Source organism: Cyrtonyx montezumae, unplaced genomic scaffold, assembly GCF_038088225.1.
Source record: "Cyrtonyx montezumae isolate F1298 unplaced genomic scaffold, pur_monq_1.0 scaffold_3, whole genome shotgun sequence".
Taxonomy (NCBI): domain Eukaryota; kingdom Metazoa; phylum Chordata; class Aves; order Galliformes; family Odontophoridae; genus Cyrtonyx; species Cyrtonyx montezumae.
In genome coordinates this window covers 112710374-112728780 of record NW_027072034.1, presented here as the reverse complement: position 1 = coordinate 112728780, position 18407 = coordinate 112710374, and the positions used below count along the sequence as shown (strand labels likewise).

Here is an 18407-nt window from a genome sequence, read left to right as displayed (position 1 = left end):
TTCAGTTCATGAATAATGTTGCTGAATCGTATCAACAGACAGTTTTGCAAAGCAATAAAAATAAATCCATCCGATATTTCAAACAAATCACACTGTTGAACAGACCCTGCATTTGTCCTATTTTCTTTTCTAGATGCAAAGCACACTACTTTTACACAGCTTTCACTAGATCATTAATTGCTCTAGCTTCTGGGAACCCTACAAAAGCAGCCTATCCATCTCCGGTCTCCACTGGTCATAGCAGAGTGACCTCGAGCAGCCCTGCAAAAAAACATCCTGCATGGCACAGCATCACAAATAACTTTGCAGGAGCAAACCAAAATGCTTTTTGGTTATGTTTAATGTCTTTCTACTCAAGATTCCAGGAGTACCTGACTACATCAAGTATTATTCAAGACCGTACTGAGGCAAAATAACCACTCCCTGACGAGTATTTAGAGGAATGCCCTTTAGTGAATTCTGTGACTTTGCAGCTAGGGGAGATATAGGTCAGGCATTTTACCTGAAGCAGTTAATAAGCTTAGAACTCAAAATAAAGAAAAACAAACAACAACAACAAAAGATCACCTCTCCCTCCCCCCCAGCCATCTTTGCACTGGTATTAGACAGAATATTATAGTAAAAGGATGGTCAATACTAATTAAATGCACTGGAGTCATCATAAACGAACAACTTACAGGGAAAGGCATTACTGATATGAAGGGCTCCCTCCTTCTCAGCCTCCAGCTGAGGATATTTTGGGTAGCTCACTACAACCTTCTGCACTAATCTAGATACTTCACAAATTATCAGTTCCTAAGATAGCAGTAAAACAGCACTGCACATTACATGGCCTCTTCATCTGAGTAGGACAGCACGCACCGTGGCAAACCCATACCCCCTCCTGTCCCAGCTCCCAGGTACGTGGGATCAGCTTCCCAGTCACTTGCAGAAGAAATGCACTGGGGAGCAGCGAGGTCCTTTCTAAGATGGGGACTTAAGGAAATGGCACTGCCAGATCAGGTTCCCTTTGCATTGCCATCCCTCCTAGGCAATGCTACATGCCATTTCTGCCATCCCGAGGCTGCCCTGTGAGTTTGCTTTTACTTGAGCACATCCAACAGCACTCGGAAAAGGTGATGTAGGTAAAAAGACATTAAATAAGGGAAAAAAAAAAAAGACATTCACTGGCCTCTGACAGACCCCATTGATTTTTAAGCCCTTAAGGATAAGCCCTTCTCCACCAGCAGTTAAATCCCTAAGCATCCCAACAGTTACAGACACAATCCACAGGCCCACATCAAACAAACAAGTCCTTACATCAGGGCAAGCGAGCTGCAGATCCATCCTTCAATCTCCGGGGGAGATTCTCCTGGAAAAGGGCCTGGCCAGGACTCCTCTCACACAAACCTCTGCTGCTGACATGGTGCCCGCAGCGCTAAACCGAAGTCCTAAGACAAACAGCAGAAGGGAGGCAAGAACTAGGGGGTACACAGAGGCAGAGAGTCAGGTAACGCATAAACAAGCACCGCATTCAGAATGGCTACGAAAGGAAAAGAGCACGAGGCTGTAGGATACAAGAAGAGCAACCCCCTTCAGACAGCTCATGCAAGGGGACAGCAAACCAAGGAGCAAATAGCAAGGGCTGAAGGAGAGGGAGCTGCCATCCTCCAAGCAAGGAAAGGGGCTGCGGGATAGCGGTAGCTCCTGAGAGAATCCCTCAATGCATGGAAAAAGCTCTTCCTTCGCCACCACCCCCGCTTTTAGGGAGGAGTGGGGGAAGGGGGAAAGAGGGGATGCCGGAGCATCCAGCTCGCCAGGAGGGAAGGAGATCCCAAAGCAGTGATATGGGGACAGGAACAGAAGCCGTCCTGGCACTAGAGCTCCCCTGCGGACAAACAGTTCAAACAAAGGAGGATGCTCTCCTACAACAGGATGCTGTGCACATTTGCAAGGTCACCACTGTGACGGGCTTCCCCTCTGGTCCCCACATCCACCCCCAAGGACTGAGCCCAGCGTGAGCACAGACTGCTGTCACGGGAGGTAGGGAAAGATAGGGAAAGAGAATGAGGCAGAGGAAAGGAGACAGAGAGGCCTTTAATGAGTCAGCCGCTGCTCTGATTTAAATAAGATCTCCATTTATGGAGCTCTGCCTTTTTTTTTTTTTTTAAATCATTGGCTGAGTGAGCAACTTTGGGCAGCGCAAGGTTGTTTCCAGCTGCACACAGGGTCTGGGAGGGAAAGGGTTACGGAAGGGGGAAGGGATGAAAACCTCTGGAAAAAATGAGGCTGCTCGCTGGTTCGTTTTAACAAGGACATAAATTAGTCTCAAAGCCACAAACGCCATCACCTCCCTGAGCCCTGGGCAGAGCGCAGCGAGCGAAACACGTGCCAAGATAAACGGCGCTGGCTGGAGCCGCCGAGGGGTGCTGGGGGACGGGAGGGGGCACGCCGGCGGCGAAGGCACCTCGGATGGTGCCGCAAAATGGAGCCTGGTGATCCCACAGCCTCACAAAAGGGGACCTTCAGATGTTCCTGCCTACACCCACATCAAAAGGCAGCCACTCGAGGAGGAGAAGGGAGGGAAACCGGGGTGCTGTGGGCTGAAAATAGCAGCTCTCGCTGCTCTGGCTTTAATTACGGCGAGCAGCCCTTCCTCCTCCTCCACTTCCCAGCTTGGAAGAAGGCCCGCGTGCAGGCAGCAGCCCAGGTGAAAGCTCCATAGCGGCAGCAGGGAGGGGAGCAGACAATGGCGGGGTGATTCATTACAAAGGCACACGGCCCTGCACTGCCACATGGGCTGCTGCGGGACTCCCGACCGAGGCTGAGCTCCCCTCCTGCTCCCTGAGATGCTCGACACCTTCCCCCTCTCCCAGCCCTGATGGGAAACAGATTTGGAGGAAAACGCCAGCACGGCACTGGGCTGTCCAAGAAAGGGAGGGCTTTGTGCTCCGCGCAAGCCAGCAGCCTCGCCATGCACCACACAGAGAAAAAGCCCTTAAACGTGGAATTCCCGTCCACCCAAGAGTTTCTCTTTTATCTGCAATTAGCACATGCTGTACTGGGCTCCGTTTAACACTCATTTTCACCGATTTAGGATTAAGGGGGGTTGGGATCAGAGCAGGGTACTTTCTGTTAATGAATCTGAGCTCTCACTCTCATTAGCGATTTAGGTTTCCTCCTTTTAAAGCGTTTCTCCCTTCCAGCACCACTTGTCTATCGCTATTTCCATTCTTCTCACCCTACACGCTGCTGTCTACTTTGTCTCAGCATCTCCACGCGCCGATACAGGAGCTCATCTCCCGTATTTCCAAAAGAAACAGGCACGCTGCTCCCTAAAAAGCAGCAGGCAAGGCAGACAGCAGCGTCAGGAGATGGAACCAAGCAGAGCAAGGCACTGTTACAGCAACGCTGAATTCAATCAGCAGCTTAAGGCACCAGCAACGGGGACTTTCCATAAGCTAAATGGAACCCCAAAGAAACAAGTTCACAGGCTGCAAATGAGGCCACGCCACTGCAGCACGCTGTGGATTGGGACATCGCCCTGGAGATGCCACTGTCCACCGTGCAGCCCAGCACTGCAGGTCTCACCTAAACGAGCAGCAGCATCCCCAGAGCCCCAGCCAGGGGAAGCCCGAGCTCTCCTCCCATACTGCTAGGGTTTTCTGACATGTGCATCTTCTGCAACATCAGTGCATCACTATGCGGTGCAAACCCCACGATCCTAGCCTGGGTGCTGCATGCTCTCAAGACAGCTATAATGCAAGGTCAAGCAATGCGAACAACGTGCGGTCCACAAGGGTATCACAGAACCATTAAGGTAGGAAAAGACCACTAAGATCACCTAGTTCAACCACATCCCCAAGCTTTAGATGAGTTTGTGCCCTCCTGCTTCACCTACTGCTCCAGCAGCAGCAGCACCCCATCCTCCCCAGCACCTCATTCTCCAAACCAGGCAGCTCTGGGGTGCCAGCTTCCGGGCACACACTACCCGCACACACTCGGCACCATCCCGTACTGCATAACAGCAGTGACAGGGAGCACCCTGCATACACAGCTGTGCAGAGCAACTCCTGAGCGTGCCCGTGGGCATCCCCCTCCATCCAGCCTGGCACAGCCTGAGCACGCAGCCACACACAAATGGACCCCACCTGCAAAGAGACAGCTTTTCTGCATCACTCACAGAACTAAACATAGGTTCAGAGTGCCTCCGGAGGTTTCTGCAGAGCTCTTCCATCTCAAAACAGAAAGCCTAGGTCCAGAGATAAAGGAATCGGTAATGGATGGGACGAAACAGCAGGAACAGAGGTGGGGCTTGGGAGATACCTTACTGCATAGGACAGAGACCCATTTTTCAGCCCCTGACAATGAATGCAGGATAGGAGATGGAAGGGTCAGAAAGGGTGTCCCTCCTTGCAGCAGATCGCTCAGCCCCGTGCAGCGGGACATGCAGAGCTTGGCCAGGGCTGGCACATGGGGACACAGCCGGGGGCAACGAGGGCAGCCAAGGCTACAGTGTGCATCTGGGTAGGAAAATGCGAAGCTCCGCAGGAAAGAAAGAAGAAAAAACCCGAACTGGAGAAAAGTTCCTTGCAAAAGCCCTTCCCTCCACCTCCCTTCAGGAATATCCCCCCAAGGTTCCCAGCTCCGCAAGGCACTGCAGGGCATTATATAATGCCCAACTCCAAAGGATTCCAGCTCTGCGATGCCGCTCTCCTTCTCCCTTTGCCCCCTCCCTCCGGTGGCGACTTGCAGATGCCATGCCAAAAATAATAAATTTAAGAAAAAAAAAAAAAAAAGCCACCCAAATCTCAAACCGCGTAGCAGCTTTACAAGGCGAGCAGCGGGCGATGAGCACCCCTCGGTAGCCGGGCAGCTCTCGGCTCGGGGCTGGGGGGGCCGCTCACCTTTGTGTTCCCCGGGCCCGGCGGCGGCAGCCCCGCTCTCCCTAGAGGGCAGTGCGGGACCCCGGCGCCAGGTGAGCGGCGGAGCACCGGAGCTCACTCCCACCCCTTCGGGCTCCGGCAGAGCCCCGCGCTGCCCTCCCGCCTCCGAGACAAAGCCGGGCACGGCAGCCGCCCGCCAACCTTACCTGAGTTACCATTTTCTTTTTCTCCATAAACCAAAATGGGGGAAGCCCGGCAGCAGAGGAGAAGAAAGGGAAGGGAGAGGGGAAAAGGGGAAGGGGGGAACGGGTGTAATAAAAAAAAAATAATAGTTAAAAAAAAAAAAGCAGGAAGAAAAGCCAGAAAAAAGCAGCGGCCCCGAGGAGGCAGGCGGGCGGGCGGCGGGTGCCTGCGCTGCACTGCCTGGCCGGCGCGGTGCCCCCCGAGCCCTTTTTCCTCCCTTTCTTCTCTCGTGTTCCTCCCTTTCTCCCCCCCTTCCTCCCGCTGCACCCCCCCCCCCCCCGGCTCAGCCAGATGGCTGCGGGAAGCACCGCCCCCGAATGCCGAAGGTAATTAATGCGAGCCGGGCCCGCCCCCGGCCCGCCCTCCTTGCCCCGCCCGGCCCGGCGCCCCCGGCCCGGCTGCGGAGCGGTTCCGCGGCTTCGGGAGCTGCGGCCGCTCCCCGCCCGGCGGAGCGGCGCTACCCCGGGCCGGGCGCCGCGGGGCAGAGGGGTGCGGAGCTGTCAGCCCCGCACAAAGGGGAGCGGAGGGGGTGCGCGGCCCGGGTGCTGAACCGGAAGCAGTAGCAGCGCCGGGAGCTGCGTTTCTTCGGTGATAAAAAGTGGAGGGCGCCGGGTTCCTTCCCAGCTTGATTATTTTCCCCTTTCCCCACCTCTCACATTTATCTTCAGCGAGCATCTGGCCCTTAACTGCCTCCGCACCTGAGCTACCCTCGGCTGATGGTATTCCTTCTCCAGGGGGCCTGGGAAGGGCTCGCTGCTGATGCACCACTGAGCAGCCGGACCCCAGACACAAGATTCCCCACCACAGTACCCAGAGATGCCGAGCACCAGGCACAGGTCTTCAGCCAGAGCAGGGCGCTGAGCTGAGCCGCCCTTCTTCTTGACCTCAGGCCCTCAAGAGGCTCCCCAGGCTTTTCCAGCAGAAAAGTCAGCACAGTAATACCTTTTATCCCCTTTTGCTCTCCTATGCATTTGCATCCCCTGTTATAATTTACACTTAAATAGATATGTACACCTAGTGGTGATACTTCATGACCTTGTGTCGCTGTGCTGCTCTGTGCTGCTTCCCAGTGCGACGGTTGCAAACCCACCTCCACCTCCACCTCCCTCCCTCCCTCCATTCAGCCAAAGGGCAGCAGGAGCACGCATCACAGCCCAACTTGCTCCTCCACTGTGAAAAGCCTGAGCAAGCCTCTGCCTCGCTGCTCTGCTGGGATGCAGAGCCCCAGCGGGCAGCCCGCTGTGTGGTCCTCCGGGAGGGAGCCAGGCCCCACACGGCCCCATGGGGCTCTGACTCAGAGTCCACATTCTCCTGAGTTATTTCATCCTCTCCACTAACTCACTTTCGAAGACACTACAGGTTTGCAGGCAATATTGCACTACCAGGGAAAGTATTACCTTTCTTCCCCCTCTATTTCAAACCTGAGATTCCAGAGCACAATTCTGGGTCAAAACACGGTGACCTCCTTATCCTTTTGCCACAGCAAAGCACTGAGTTTTAGCTGCATGCATCTCATTCTCCAGACCTCTAAATCATTCAGCGTCATCTCCATTCATTTAAACTTAACATTTGCATTCACCTGGCTTCTCATGTGCCATACAGTGGCAAATTCTTGTCATGGATTGAAGGATACAGCACGGAACTTTAGAATCACAGAATCCTAAGTGTTGGAAAAGACCTCTAGTCCAACCATCAGCCCATCCCCACCGTACCCACTGACCGTGTCCTCAGTGCCACATCCACATGGTCCTGGAACACCTCCAGAGATAGTGACCCCACCACCTCCCTGTGCAGCCTGTGCCACTGCAGCACCACTCTTTTGGAGAGGAAACTTTTCCAAATATGCAGCCTGCCACATAGGTGTGCTACATTCATCCCACCGCTTCTCAATGAAACAGCATCATTTTCTAACCCATCTTGGCCTCCACCTTAGGAACCCCCAGGAATACCTGCCACAGAAGAGTCCTCTGCAGAAAAGGGGGAATGGGTAAGTCCCAACTCATAGTCTTGGCCCTGCCTGCGTTGCCTCCTGTCACCCTGCTGGTACAACCACTCTGAGCCTGTTGGCAGAGGAGTAGAGATTCCCATCGCTCTGAAGCATCTCCTCTCCTTTGCTTGAAGTTTATCTACCTCTGCTCCTGTTTAGCAGAAGAAAACACCCGATTTCTAATGGATGAGCTCAGGCAACAAGAATCACAGGTCCGCAGGAGTTCTGACTGCCCTCAACCCATCTGAACTGAACACCTAAAACAGAGTTTCAAGAGCTTCAAGAATACCACTGAGAACATGATGGCTCTTGTTAACACTTGAGGTCTTTGTTGCCTTGGGCTCACACTGGAGCCAACAAAGCAACATCCAATAATGAAGAAGGTAGATAAAATTAATTGGCTGATCTGTACCAGTCACCTTTTCTCCTTAGGACTGGGGTTCAGGCACCATCTGATGGTGAAGAACAATATGCGTAGTGGGCCATCACTTAGCTGCCCCTCTACATCCTCTTAATAAAAAGGAACCGAGGAACCCAACTGCAGAACAGACTGCTGAAAGCAGCAAGAACACACAAGTGCAGAGCCACGCACTGGAAGCTTGGAGCCATGAGAACATCCCTTCCTACCTGCTGCATTTATTCAAAAAAGCACGTATTTAGAACAGATCTAGATGCCAGTACTTGTAGTTCTCAAGGGGTTCTGTGCATCACATGCACATACGCACTGATGCTTCACCCCCATACACTGGAAGTGGGGCTACAGAATCAGTAAGAATGGAAAAGACCTCTAAGACCACCTGGTCCAACCATCAGCCTGTGCCCACTGACCATGTCCTCTGTGCCACATCCACACGGCTCTGGAACACCTCCAGGGACAGGGACTCCACCACCTCCCTGGGCAGCCTGTGCCACTGCAGCACCACTCTTTTTGGGAAGAAATTTTCCCTAGTATCCAACCTGTGCTCATCTCAGGACATATCTGATGACATTTGCTAGTTCCCATTATCCACACCCTACCGGGAACTGAGACCGTTCAAGCAGCAGGTGACGGAGCAAGACCACTGAGATCACGCTGGTGAGAGCACAACTAAGGATCCAATGTTCAGCTGGACCAAGTGGTTTATATGTACACTTCCAAACACTTGTGTTAGTTCAGTGCCCATCGGGCTGGCAAGATGTGGAGAGAGAAGAGAAAGCCACAGCCACTCTGCTTCCAGCAAGTTTCAGGACTTTTTCTTTCGCTATGCCTCTAATTCCCCTGTGCCGCTAGGGTGGAAAGGAAACGCAGCCTTCGATTTTAACATCCCATTACCTGCATTTCTGTGCTGGCTCAAGTTTAGATGGAGCAAACCTGCCAGCTGGATCGAGGCCAGAGGGAGAAAAAAAAAGGTTCAAGTGCAAAGAACCAATTTATCAGGAACAAATCTTAACAACCAAAAGACACACTTCTGGTGGTGGAGCCTATTCATGTACGTAATAAAACCCGCGGTACAAGGTAACCTAACAAAATACTCTTTAGTGGCTATCTGAACTATCTCAGGGTAGATAATCTTCAACTGTTAGTCTACCTTTCACATTTTCTGGATGAATTTGGTGCCTCTGAGGACGAGGAATGCTGACACTGAATAGCCAAGGGCTGCGCAGAGAACATCATCTTTCACTTGGCTCCGAAAGCATTCGAGCCTGACCCACGGCCTCTGGCTTCTCCAAGATTTCACAGGACGGGCCAGGAACGCACACGTGTGCTCCAAATATAGCCCCCTCCCCAGCAAGGCTTGAGCAAAGCGCTGCACCCATTCTGTCGCCCTACAGATCCTTGCTGGGTCTCCAAGAACGGGAAGGTGATGAACAAGACTTTGCTCAAGGTTTTGTTGGTGGTTTCAGGGGAGGGAGGAGGAAAGCAGGCGAGTGGCCGCTCCCAGTGGCTTGCCAGCCCCGAGGGATGGACTGCAGTCACACTCACAAGTCACATGCCCCGAACAAAGCAGCGAGGCACTTGACAACACAGCAGTTGGCAGAGCGCGACATTGCTGTCAACTCGTCTCCCCTCCCCTCCCCCAAAACTAAAAAGAAAAAAAAATATTTTAAAAGCCAAAAATGCAAAACAAAGCACACAGGTCTCAAACACCGCAGTCTGGGGAGCTGAAGTGCCAAACATGAGCACTCGCATGCAAGGAGGCTCAAGGCAGAGCCTCTAGGGAGCCGAGGCCTGGCACGCGCTGAGCAGCGCCCTACCCAACCTGCGCACAGGCTGTGGCGTGCCCGAGGAGCAAGCACCACGCCTCCGCACAGCCGCCACTCTCCTTTTGCTTACCTGGACAACTGGGTATTGATAATCCATACAATACACACCATACATAGCCAAAGATCCTCCAGGTGAAGGCCAAGAGGACGCAGGACTGGAGGCTTCAGACGCAAGCCTCCGTCTCTCAGGCTGGTGGGAAGGACTCTGGCAGCCCTGCGCAGTGCTTGGCTCAGGCCTCTGGGGCCACTCAGGTTGACACTGGCTCAGCTGAAAATAAAAAGGCGCTGCCTGGCTCGGCTCGGCTCGGCCCCTCTCTTCTGGGATCCAGCGAGGCAGCGCTCAACCATACGCAGCGGAGGCTCCTAAAATTAGAAATCCCGTACGGAGGATGGCCCTGGAAGCCTCAACCGCGCGGCGTCCTGCAGTGCCCAGGCAGCAAGTGGCGCGGCTGCCGGGGAGCAGGGAAGGCAGGATCCTCGCTGCAGCCGCCGGGGATGGAAGGAAGCAGACAGCATTTCGGATCTGAAGAGAGCATATGTTCTGGGCTCTAGGTGCGTCAGAGGGAACGCTCCCAATCCAGGACAGCGAAAAACATATGGGACCGCTCCTCCCCCAACCCCAAACTCTCCTTGCCGCCCCAGGCAGGGACAGGTGCTGGGATTAGCGTCGCAGAACCCTTTGGTGCTATGGAGGGGGGCAGAGGAGTGCGGCCGCCTCGGTGCCTCGTGCCAAGGGATCTCTTTCGGGATGGGTATCGGCTGACACCTCGCCCTCGCTCCATGCTGGGGCCAGGCAGCTGCTGGGGGGAGCCAGGAGAGGGGACCCCAGGGCCAGGGGGTCACCCACTGTCAGCTGTCCCGTTCCCTCTGGGGGATCAGCGCTGTCCTGGGGCCATGGGGCAGAGCCAGTTGTTGTGCCTGTTTTTGGAAGCATCCCCCTCCCCAGCACCTTTTCCAAAGACACGGGTGCGTTCCTAGGGAGGGATAACTGACGGCAACAGATGCTGGGCTGCTCTGACAAAGGCCAGCAGGTTCACCCGGCCCGGCCCCATGTGCCGGACGTGTTACTGAAACCCGAGAGCCCATTGGTGATTCTTAGAAGAAACCACATGGGTTTCTTTCACCCACAGCAAAGGGTGTGAGCTGCCACCCATGGCCACACCAAGTCTCCCAAATGGTCAGCAGCCCAAACCTACACATAATTCCAGCTGTCCTCTGAGCAGGTGAAGCACCCTCCCTCTGGGGCTTCCACAGCGAGAATGCTACAGTGATCGATATGAAGGAAAGCTCCGCAAATCCCCTCAACTATTTCCAGTGCACATTGTGGGGTGGTTTGTAATTTGGGTTTTTGTTTTTACCATTTCAGATCTTTAGCTCCTATGTAGTGTGGCTAGATACTACCTACCCACTCTTTCCATGGTTCTCAAAGCCATTTCAGCATGATGGCATTCAGAGTAGAGCCAAGAGAGCTGGGTTTCCTTCCTTCCTTCTCTCTGCTCCCTCACTGCATTCTTGTGGTTACCTTCACTTTACTTCAGACACCAAAACAAAACAAGAACTGAAAGTATGAGCTCTGCCCTTGGCATGCAGGTAAATTCCTTCCCTTCAGAAAGAGTTAATTCCTGTTTTGTTTTTCCAAGAGGTCAAATCATCCAGCACAGCTTGCATGCAGGGCACTTCACAATGTGGGTGCCTAACCTGCAGCCTCTGACCTCTCCACCAGCAGGGCAGCTCCTGGCACGTCCTCTGCCCACAACACCCTTTCTGCCCAGACCCCTTACTATGAACTGCATGAGCAGCAATGGCAGCTGCCATCCACTCTCATTATCTTTCCTAGGGCCACTCCCGGACAATTTGGAGAGTATAAACCGTATCATTTTCCACTTCTTAAACACCACCAACAAAACATTTCTGTAGCCATCGTTTCCGTGTGAAGATTTGCACAGAGAACAGAGAAATTAATTATCCATAAATGAGAAAGCAGCTATGCTTCTAAACCTCTGCTGCAGAAGAAGGATGATTAGATGTCCATCTTCTGCCTTTGTCTAGCTGATGTGACCCCTGCCTCAGACCAACTTTCTGGAGCTCACCTCCAGAAGATTATCATTGATTCATTTGAGTTGGAAAGGACCTTTAAAGGCCATCTGGTCCAACTCCCCTGCAATGAACAGGGATACATACAGCTTGATCAGGTGCTCAGAGCCCCTTCAGCCTGGCCTTAGGTATCTCCAGGGACAGGGCATCCACCGCCTCTCTGGGCAACCTGTGCCAGAGCCTCACTGCCCTTACTGTAAAAATCCTTCCAGGCTAAATCTCCCCTCTTTTAGTTTGAAACCCTCTCCCCTTGTTCTACCCCAACAGACCCTGCTAAAGAGTCTGTCCCCCCTTTGGCTACTTAGAATTCTTGGCTTCCCTTCATTGCCAACCCCGCAAGCCACCACAGGGCACAGACTGGATCTGGTTTCCTCTCAGCAGCCAATGCTCTTCTTTCTTCCTCCTTCCTGAACCATGTGTTCAATAGGTGTCTGCCCTTCATTCTTTTGCACAGCTCATTACTATGCATCCAGGCAATTTAGTATCTCCAATAACATCTGTTTATGAAAAGGCATTAATTTACAAAAACCTGAAGTCTTTTTGCACATCTTGTTTTTGCTACTCCATATTACTGCCCCAGGTTTTAAAAGCAAATCCCTAACTAAGTTAAAAGCCTTACATTTATTTCACAATCCAATTTTTGTTATTTTCAACTGGGCCTCCAGGGAATAAACCATTTCCAAATCCTAGTGCAGATATCTTGCTATCTATAAATAACTGTCAAACGGGCACAACAAAACAAGGGGAGGGGGGGAGCAGGGAATATCTTGGTTGCTTCAGCTACAGCAGATCCACACAGAACTGCAATGCTTTCAAGTTCTTAATGCAGATTTAAGAACTTTGCCTTAACCAGCATTAGGAGACCTGGGTGACACTGTAGCAACAAGGCATCACGTCTCCCACGTCTCAGAGAAAACTGAATTACACAAACTAGCTTTAAACTTGCACTTGACAGCATGGACACAGCAGGACTAACCATGCTTTTCTGACCAGTAATGAACTACTGTCCATGTAGCTGGTCTACCACTGCATGTTGACTCACAACAACAGTATTAGTCAAATATAAGAAGGCTGCACTCCATAATTTTATTCAGAGATAAATGCCCAACTGCATTACCATAAAACTTGCTATGTACACGTATTTCCAGTAACACAAGTTAAGTAACTATGGTAAAACCATAGCCTTGTTCCTGCAAATGCTTATGCAGACGAAACATTCTAAAATTACAGCAACATTCAGGCTGGAAGAGACCTTCTGACACAAAGAATCAGAGCAGCTGCTACTGTACAACATAACCTAATCTCTTCCTAAGGTTCACCTGGCTACATCTTAGAATCAGGTTCTGTAGCTACGCTCGCTCCCCTGGGCAAGAGCCTGCTCTAGAACATCGCCTGCCAGCAGCTGGGGGCTGTGCTTCTCTCAGGCTTCAAGTTATTCCTGAGCCATTTCTGCTTGTCCTTTGTTCTTCTGCCAGTGCTGTCCTCTGGCTTAAATGTATTTACTCCTTCCCTTACAATTAACCTCCCTGATGTATCCCCTCTAAACAAGCAGCTGTTCCAGCCTCTTCTCACGACAGGCTTTCCATTCCCCAATCTCAAAAAGCCTTCCACCTGAGCTAGCCTGCATTCATCTTTTCTCTTCTTCTTTGACTTAAAAAAAAAAAAAAAAGCCACGAGCCAGAACAACACGGTTAGCAGCTAATCTCTTTCACAGTTCCAGCACTAAACTGCACCTTCCTTCGCCTCCTTAGCATCTTCTTCTGTGGCACCACCATCATGCTGCAGGACCTGTGCCACAACAGGACATGTCAACCCATTAAGAAAACAAACTGTTGTTTAAAGACAGATAGGTTGACCTGGCACAACCATATTCTGATGAATTTGTGTTGTATTTTATCCCATTCCTCATTAGCTTCCTAGGCTTTAATTTCTATTTTCATCTCAGATTTTGCATACAAGAGGCTGCACCAACAGGTCTGTACTTAACTCAGGTCATACCTCATTAAGAGGGCTGTGACGCTTTCTTTTCTTCACTCAAACGATACCACTCCTGATTTGATAGTGCTAGTAAAACTTGCATTAGATCTGCAGCTTTGTGAGGCCATTCTCTCAGAAACAGGTACCATTACTCCCCAGGCAATCCTGCTCCCTAGCCCAGCCTGCACACACTAGAGCCCTTGATAGACCTCTAGTATGGTTGCTCCTACAATAATTCCATGCCTGCTACAGTGCAGGTGATCAACTCTTTCAACAACACAAAAAACACTTGTTTTTGCTTATATGTTCCTTACAGGTATATATATATATATATATATATATATATATATATATCACAGGTGAATACATAAGTATAAATATGTGTGTGTGTGTGTATGTATATATATACATGTGTGTACATATATATATCTTACCCTACTGGTGTATCTTCCTTAACTATCCTGTCCTCCGCAGTGAGTAGCCCCACATCTTTCTTTCTCTCTCGCTGTACTTTCAGGAACTGTCACCCATTGTCTTAGCAACATTTGCAAGGTTTAATTCAGCCAAGTTTTTGGCAGTTCTCTCCTTCATCCCCACATTTCTTGACTCTGAAGACACAGCAGGCTCTGCTGATTCCTTATTCTATCTCCTGTAAACTCTCTTTTTTTCACTCTTTGTCCTTTCTAAGACTATGGATCCACTTAATTTGAAGTTTTTACATACAAGCCTTTTTTCTCTTCACTTGTAATCGAAAATACTCCTGACTAAAAGAAAATAAAATCCCCACCACTACACACCTGTACATTTGAGTGTCTCACTTTTCAATCCAGTTCACTGACTTTGTTGAAGATGTTGTTTCATGCATCAAAGTTTGTACCACCATCGCCCCATCCCAGGCTGGGGACACGGAGGCTTCTGAGCAGCTTGTTTTCCTGCAGCAGTCGCACTGGCTATGATACATCCACTGTCTCAAAAAATGCTAAGTGAAGAAATCTTCCGACCCTTTTATTATTAGCAGCATTTGTTCTCCAAGCTATATTTGAAGAAATTAAAGTTTCTCCTACTAATATTTATCTCTATAATGGTTCTGGGAATAATATCATTTCATAGACTTGAGTTTGTATCCGAATTCAATCCTAGGAGAGATTTCAGCAGACTCACAGGGCTCCCCCTGGGACCTCTTTTACCATTCTTCCCCACAGCAATTTTGACCAGAAATAGATCCTGTGTTATCAGTATTACTCTTTTTTCTTCTTTACACTCTACTGCATACAATACAGCCTATCACCTTTTACATCTACCCTATCTGAACCATACATAATCTCGAATACATGTTAAAGTCACGATTTCTTGCAGATTGATATTATCCCTATAATATCCAGTTTCAGGTTCTGCACCAGTAGCTCTGGTTCCTCTACTTGCTATTTCTAATGCCAGGAGCCTGAAAAAAAACCAACCTGGTGTGTTTGCATATTTACCGATCACACAGCTCACAGCTCCCTCTACTAACAGCATCACCCATCTAGTTACTGCTGAATTTTATTATCCTTTCTATAAGATTGCATTTTATGATTTTCCATCTCCTGCCAACCCATCGCTTTGCCTAGAGACACTGTTTTACATGCCACCACAGCAGCGTTTACCTGATTTTCCTCTTTCTGTGTACTGAGCAAGGCACAGAGATTACACAAGTTTTTCTCAACGTTCTCAAAACCCAGGATTTTCTTTCACATGCACAGCTCTCTTTGATGTCTGCAGACTGGGGAGCATTTTTGGAAAACACAAGACCACAGCCCGGGGCTTTGCTTTGCCTGCTCTCCTCGGGCACAGAACCAGCACGCTAAGTCACAATTCCAAGTTCAGTCACACGAACACAGGCTAGCTATAGTCTCCCCACACTTGAATCACATTCATGGTAGACTTTTCCACGGACACACTTTTCAAAAATTGCTAAAGATCACAGTACTGTGGGGTTACAGCCGTACAGCATGGAGTCTGAGCTATTTCCACGCTGCACAGTTGTTACACCACACTGATCTTTACTAAGGAAATTACACCAACAGTTTCATTTTATAAACTGAATTTATAAAATCTTTACTATAATTCTCTGTTCTCCAGACAAATTAATCTAAGCCTTATCTAGTTACTCCCACTAAAGAGCTCTTACCTCCGCTGATTCTAACTCTCCATCGCTAGAAGCCTGGCTGATGCTCTTCCTCTCACCCACCAAAAATGGCATCTTTAACAATTAGCCAATCACTACATCTGCTAAACTGGGTCATCAGGGATCTGATGAGCAGCTTACAATATGTCTCTGCTTTTTAAAGACTGATGTAAATGTAGGAAACATGCCAGCAAGCAAGGATGCATTTTCTGGCTGGGTATGTACTGATTTCCATAGCAGCTAAATAGATCAAGCGGCTCAGCCAGCTCGTACCAGTGTTAGACAAACAGCACACGGTACCAGGATTACATCTTTAAAGCTGCAAGAAGGTCCTCATTTTGCACCAAAGCAAGTCCCACAGCCTGGGCACAAAGGTGGCCTTTGCTCGTGCCAGGTGAGAACTGCACTGCAAAGCCATCACTCCCAGGCAGGGCTGCATTTTCTGCTCTTCTGGTTTGGTTGGTTGTTTAGTGTGAATATGTGTAACTTTTCTTTCCAAACAGCTCTGTGATTGTTTTCTTCCAAATTTCGATATAACCAGCGACTAGAACAAAGAGCTGGTGACGGATCAGCTATTCAGGAGAGTAAACAACTCAGCACCAAGCCACCATGGGCTTTTGCCAGTGAAACATGTTAAGCATGCTAATGCCCAAGATCAGGGATGAGATGCATTAAGCAGAAATGGAACCAGCAGGTCTGGGGGATGAGGAGCAGCAGCAGAAGCAAACAGAAGCATGTTGGATTAGTGCAATAAGGACATCACTGAGAAGCATTTCAGTGCTCTGGTAAAGCCGTAAGAACCACTGCTCGCTCAAACCTGCTCTCATTAGTTAGTGTTACTGATTCTTCACATTCATTAGGATTAACGTTCCTAAACCACATTAGTACAAATGAAATTACCAAAAAAACACACTCTGAATCCAAGGAAATTAAAATCTCTCTGGTGAAAGAGCTAAGAAGCCCAAAGCTGGAGAGAGTGGCCAATATCGAGTTACGCGTAGCGGAGAAGATAGCCCCATCACAGCGCTGTTCCTGCCAAGGAAATCTCTCGGGCAGACAATGGGACCTCAGTCATTACCTCCTTCAGCTTTCGTGGACACAATTCAAGATTTTAAGAAGTTTAAAAGAGAAAAATACCAAAGACCTTATTTAATAAAATGGAAACTCTCAAATAGTTCCTGTTCATTTCCTTTCCCCTCAGAGCGCTGGAGATTTCCCTTTTCAATCATCTTCTGCTACACATTCTCCATTCGCAAAGCAATGTGCCCTATCAAAGCGTCATGCTCAACTTTCAGCTTCCCTCACAATACCAACTTTAATATCTATGCCTAATTTATAAAACAAATTCAAGAAAACAAAGAAATAAATAAAAAATAGACCTTTCCCTATTACCTCAAACAGCAGATAAAAAAAAAAAAAAAGGAAAAGCAGTTAAAAGGAAAAAAGTTTAAGGAAAAAAAACAGAATCCAGAAGGATATCCCCAGCACTGATTGCAGAAGTAGCAATGCCTAACGTGAAACCATCTGCACACATCTGCACAGTCAGTACACGCAACCAACTTTCCCAAGGTGCTGCTCCATGGGCCTTTATGGCCACAGTAAATAGCAGCTGGAAGACTCACTGTCATCCTCGAGGGACAGCGATGGTCTCAGCCCAGGCCCAACTCAGAGCCACAGACATCCCAGCACAGCTGTGTGTGGCTGAACCCTCGGGAATGCTGCTCCAACAGCCATGGAGCCATCAGACAGCTTTCTGAGTTAATGAGAGCAAAGATTCCAAGATGCATGACATGTTACTCTCACCTACCTCTGTAAATCATCAGCTGGATCACTCAGACATCCTCATTTCTAACATGAGATGGGAGGTGAAGGGTGGGGAGAGCACAAATTCTACTCCTATAAGCCAGTGCGGCATCTTTCCTCAAGCTGCAGCATCTACATGCATGTCAGGGAGCTCAGGAGACTTGAGTTTCTTTAAAGGCATTCTTAAAATCATAAAGGTTGGAAAAGACCTCTAAGCCAATCTAGTCCAACCACCAGCCCACCCCCACTATGCCCACTGACCACATCCCTCAGTGCCACATCCACACATCTCAAGCACCTCCAGTGACAGTGACCCCACCACCTCCCTGTGCAGCCTGTGCCACTGCAGCACCGCTCCTTCTGGGAAAAAATTTTTCCTCATACCCAATCTGAAATTCCTGGACGTGTATTTCCTTACTAGTGATGGAGTTTGTTTGCCTCTATCACTCCCAAAGGAAGCTTTGTAGTTCTGAAACCGATCTGAAGAAGCTGAGCAGCTCCCCAAGATGCACGCTCTGAACTCGGTCATAAGATACCTGCATCCTGTTACTGTCCTCTGCTCTTCCCTGCAACACCTACACTTAGCTATTAAATATTAATGGTTTGTCTAGACTGGAAAACTAGCACAGTTTAAAAACACAGTTGCAAACACGCAGCGTAAGAGGGCAGGTCGGAACTGAAAAAATTATTTCCTAAGTATCACTTATTTTCAAAGCCTAAACACACTCTACTTTAGGGAAACACATGGAAAACATGGAGGCAGAGCCAGGACACCATGTGAGCCTGCTAAAGCTGCATAGTGCAAGACCTCTGATTACTGGAGAACTGGCTTTTTCTGTTGGTAGAGCTTTCTCACAGCCATCCAGTAGAACAGGAGCATCAGCAAGCTCCAGAAGCCTACAAAATAAGTCAGGGCTCGTGAAAAAGCTTGGATATTCCTCAAGCAGAATCCAGGATCCCCGAACACCCAATCTACATGGTTAAAGTTGTCAAGAAAGACAAAGTGAAGTTGCAAGAGAGTGAAGCCCCG

The 18407-nt window shown here is 49.5% G+C and overlaps 1 protein-coding gene across 14 annotated transcripts in view; it reads right to left on the bottom strand.

Annotated features, from left to right (window-relative positions):
- The window catches only part of RBFOX2 (RNA binding fox-1 homolog 2), a 153808-nt gene that overhangs the window by 69234 nt on the left and 66167 nt on the right, over window positions 1–18407 (bottom strand). Inside the window, exons 1-2 of one of the 14 annotated variants that reach the window (XM_065743061.1) lie at window positions 5072–5153; window positions 1300–1430 (exon numbers count right to left, since the gene is read on the bottom strand). The exons of 9 other annotated variants lie outside the window; for them this stretch is intronic. In XM_065743061.1, coding sequence (XP_065599133.1) covers window positions 1300–1326 — 27 coding nt within the window. In that variant the 5' untranslated portion in view covers window positions 1327–1430; window positions 5072–5153. Of the gene's footprint in view, window positions 1–1299; window positions 5033–5071; window positions 5156–9409; window positions 9678–18407 lie in introns of those variants that run through there. 4 more of the 14 variants (XM_065743059.1, XM_065743057.1, XM_065743062.1 and 1 more) reach the window with 4 other exon arrangements.